Source organism: Amblyraja radiata, chromosome 8 (assembly GCF_010909765.2).
Source record: "Amblyraja radiata isolate CabotCenter1 chromosome 8, sAmbRad1.1.pri, whole genome shotgun sequence".
NCBI classification, from domain to species: Eukaryota; Metazoa; Chordata; class Chondrichthyes; order Rajiformes; family Rajidae; genus Amblyraja; species Amblyraja radiata.
The window spans coordinates 42178535-42180733 of NC_045963.1; the positions used below are offsets into that span (position 1 = coordinate 42178535).

The 2199-nt window shown below is 37.8% G+C and overlaps 1 protein-coding gene across 1 annotated transcript; it reads left to right on the forward strand.

Moving 5' to 3' along the window:
- Positions 1 to 253: 253 nt before the first annotated feature.
- Positions 254 to 1970, forward strand: ccr6 (C-C motif chemokine receptor 6). The gene has a single exon (XM_033025008.1). It carries the CDS (start codon positions 266 to 268, stop codon positions 1340 to 1342), a length of 1077 nt encoding a protein of 358 aa, XP_032880899.1. The 5' UTR covers positions 254 to 265; the 3' UTR covers positions 1343 to 1970.
- Positions 1971 to 2199: the final 229 nt, after the last annotated feature.

Here is a 2199-nt window from a genome sequence, read left to right on the forward strand (position 1 = left end):
TCCATGTTTTCCAGAGATGCCGCTTGGCCCGCTGAGTTATTCCAGCATTCTGTGTTGTACTTGTAGAAGTTTAAGTCACCTAACACAAGGGACAATAAAGAAAATAAAAAGTTAGTAAAGGCTGCGAAGTATCTGGTGTTGAACCATTGAAAGGTTGGCATGTTTTTTTTGTCTAACAATTATAGTCATATAAACAATCTTATTGTTCTGTACTTTAGCAATCATTCATTATGTTTATGTCTTGTAGACACAACGGCCAAAAAAAATGGATGATTCCAGTGCAGGATATGAAGACTTTTTGTTATATGAGTACACTACTTCTTTTGATTATGGAGATGTGGAATTATTGTGTCGCACGAGTGACGACAAGAGACTTTCATCGCTGTTCATTCCGATTTTTTATTCAATCATCACTATCATTGGCATAATCGGCAATGGTTTGGTAGTGCTCACCTACATGTTTTACAAGAAAGTTAGGACTATGACTGACATGTATCTGGTGAATTTGGCCATTGCCGATATACTGTTTGTGGTTACCTTGCCATTCAGGGCTGTGGACGTCCCTGGAGGTTGGATTTTTGGAGATATTGGGTGTAAAATTTTGATGGGCATATACAGTATCAACTTCAACAGTGGCATGTTATTGCTAGCTGTCATTAGCATTGATCGATATGTTGCTATAGTTCATGCAACAAAGTATTTTAATTACAGGGGAAAGGCACTGGTTTACAGCAAAACTATTTGCATAGTCATCTGGATCGCTGGAATTGTTGTATCAATGCCGACATTCATTTTTAGCACAAGTTACGAGTTTAACACAACAGGAAAAACGGTGTGCGAGATTCGATACCCAAAAAGCTATTCAAATATAGGGAAAGCAGTTGCTCCAACAATACAACTAACACTCGGCTTCTTTATACCTCTGTTCATCATGGTCTGTTGTTACTCTCTGATAATTAAAACGCTTCTCCAAGCTCGAAATTTCCTGAGGCATAAGGCTTTACAGGTTGTAATAGCTGTGGTGGCAACTTTTGTAATTTGTCAAGTGCCATACAATGTGGTTGTAGTTTATGACATATTTTGGACAGAGAACTGTGAGGTATTCAAGTTGATGGCAATTGTCCGCACGGTGACAAAATCCTTTGCCTTTTTCCATTGTTGCCTGAACCCTGTCCTCTATGCCTTTATTGGCGTTAAATTCAGATTTTATTTTTTGAAGATTCTCCAAGATATCTGGTGTTTAAGCAAATGGAACATTTCTGCAAGGCCTTCCAGTGAAACATTTGTGTCAAGGCGTACATCTGGCTTTGATATTGACAACCTATCATCTTTTACTGTATGATCATCAGTGTTTTTTTTATCTGTGCATATCCTAAGACAAATTTCACAACAAGCATTTAAGTGTATTTTGTATCACCTCTTCTCCTTTCAAATTTTATATACTGCTTAAATAGTCAAGACTAAAGCGAGTTTAATTGTCATCTGTACTGACAATGGAACAATGAAATTTTTACTTGCAGCAGCATAATATAGTTACAAGTCTAGTTACTCACTCTCTCCACAGACCATTTATATTTTGTCCTTTCTGTGAATCTATTGATTATGTTTATGAAGATTCACGAGCAAATGACTTCCACAGAAATAAAGCTGTATAAATGTTCTGGTCCTTAGTACAAAATATATCCGGGGTTTCAAATTTGCTACCCATAAAAATTAAATTCCGATGAGATTGTGTTTTACTGTTTAAAAGCAGTGCATTTTAATGAAAGGTATTTAAGAGATAGTAGAAAAATATTTGTAATCTAGTAGCACAGTTGGGTACATTACAGATTTTCACACAGTGATCCGACTTGCAAGATCCACATCACACCATTGTGGGAAACGAAGGATACTGCGAAAACCCAGAACAGCACCCAGCATCTCCTCCCGAATGTAGAAGTCTGTGGTGTAGAAGTCTATTTTGTAGTGAGGGAGCCACAAAAGAATAAGGGGAAGGACCAAGCCCATGATTGATGTTAGGAAAGGCTGGGAAAAGTCCACAGCTGGACTCCAGCTTAGTTTTGCATGTTTTGACAATGCCCCAGAGTTTTTGGTAGACATGACCGTATTTTGCAATATAATCAGAATTGATAAATTTGCCGGCACAATAGCGCAACAGTAGAGTTACTTACAGCAGCAGAGACCCTGGTTTGCCTGAAC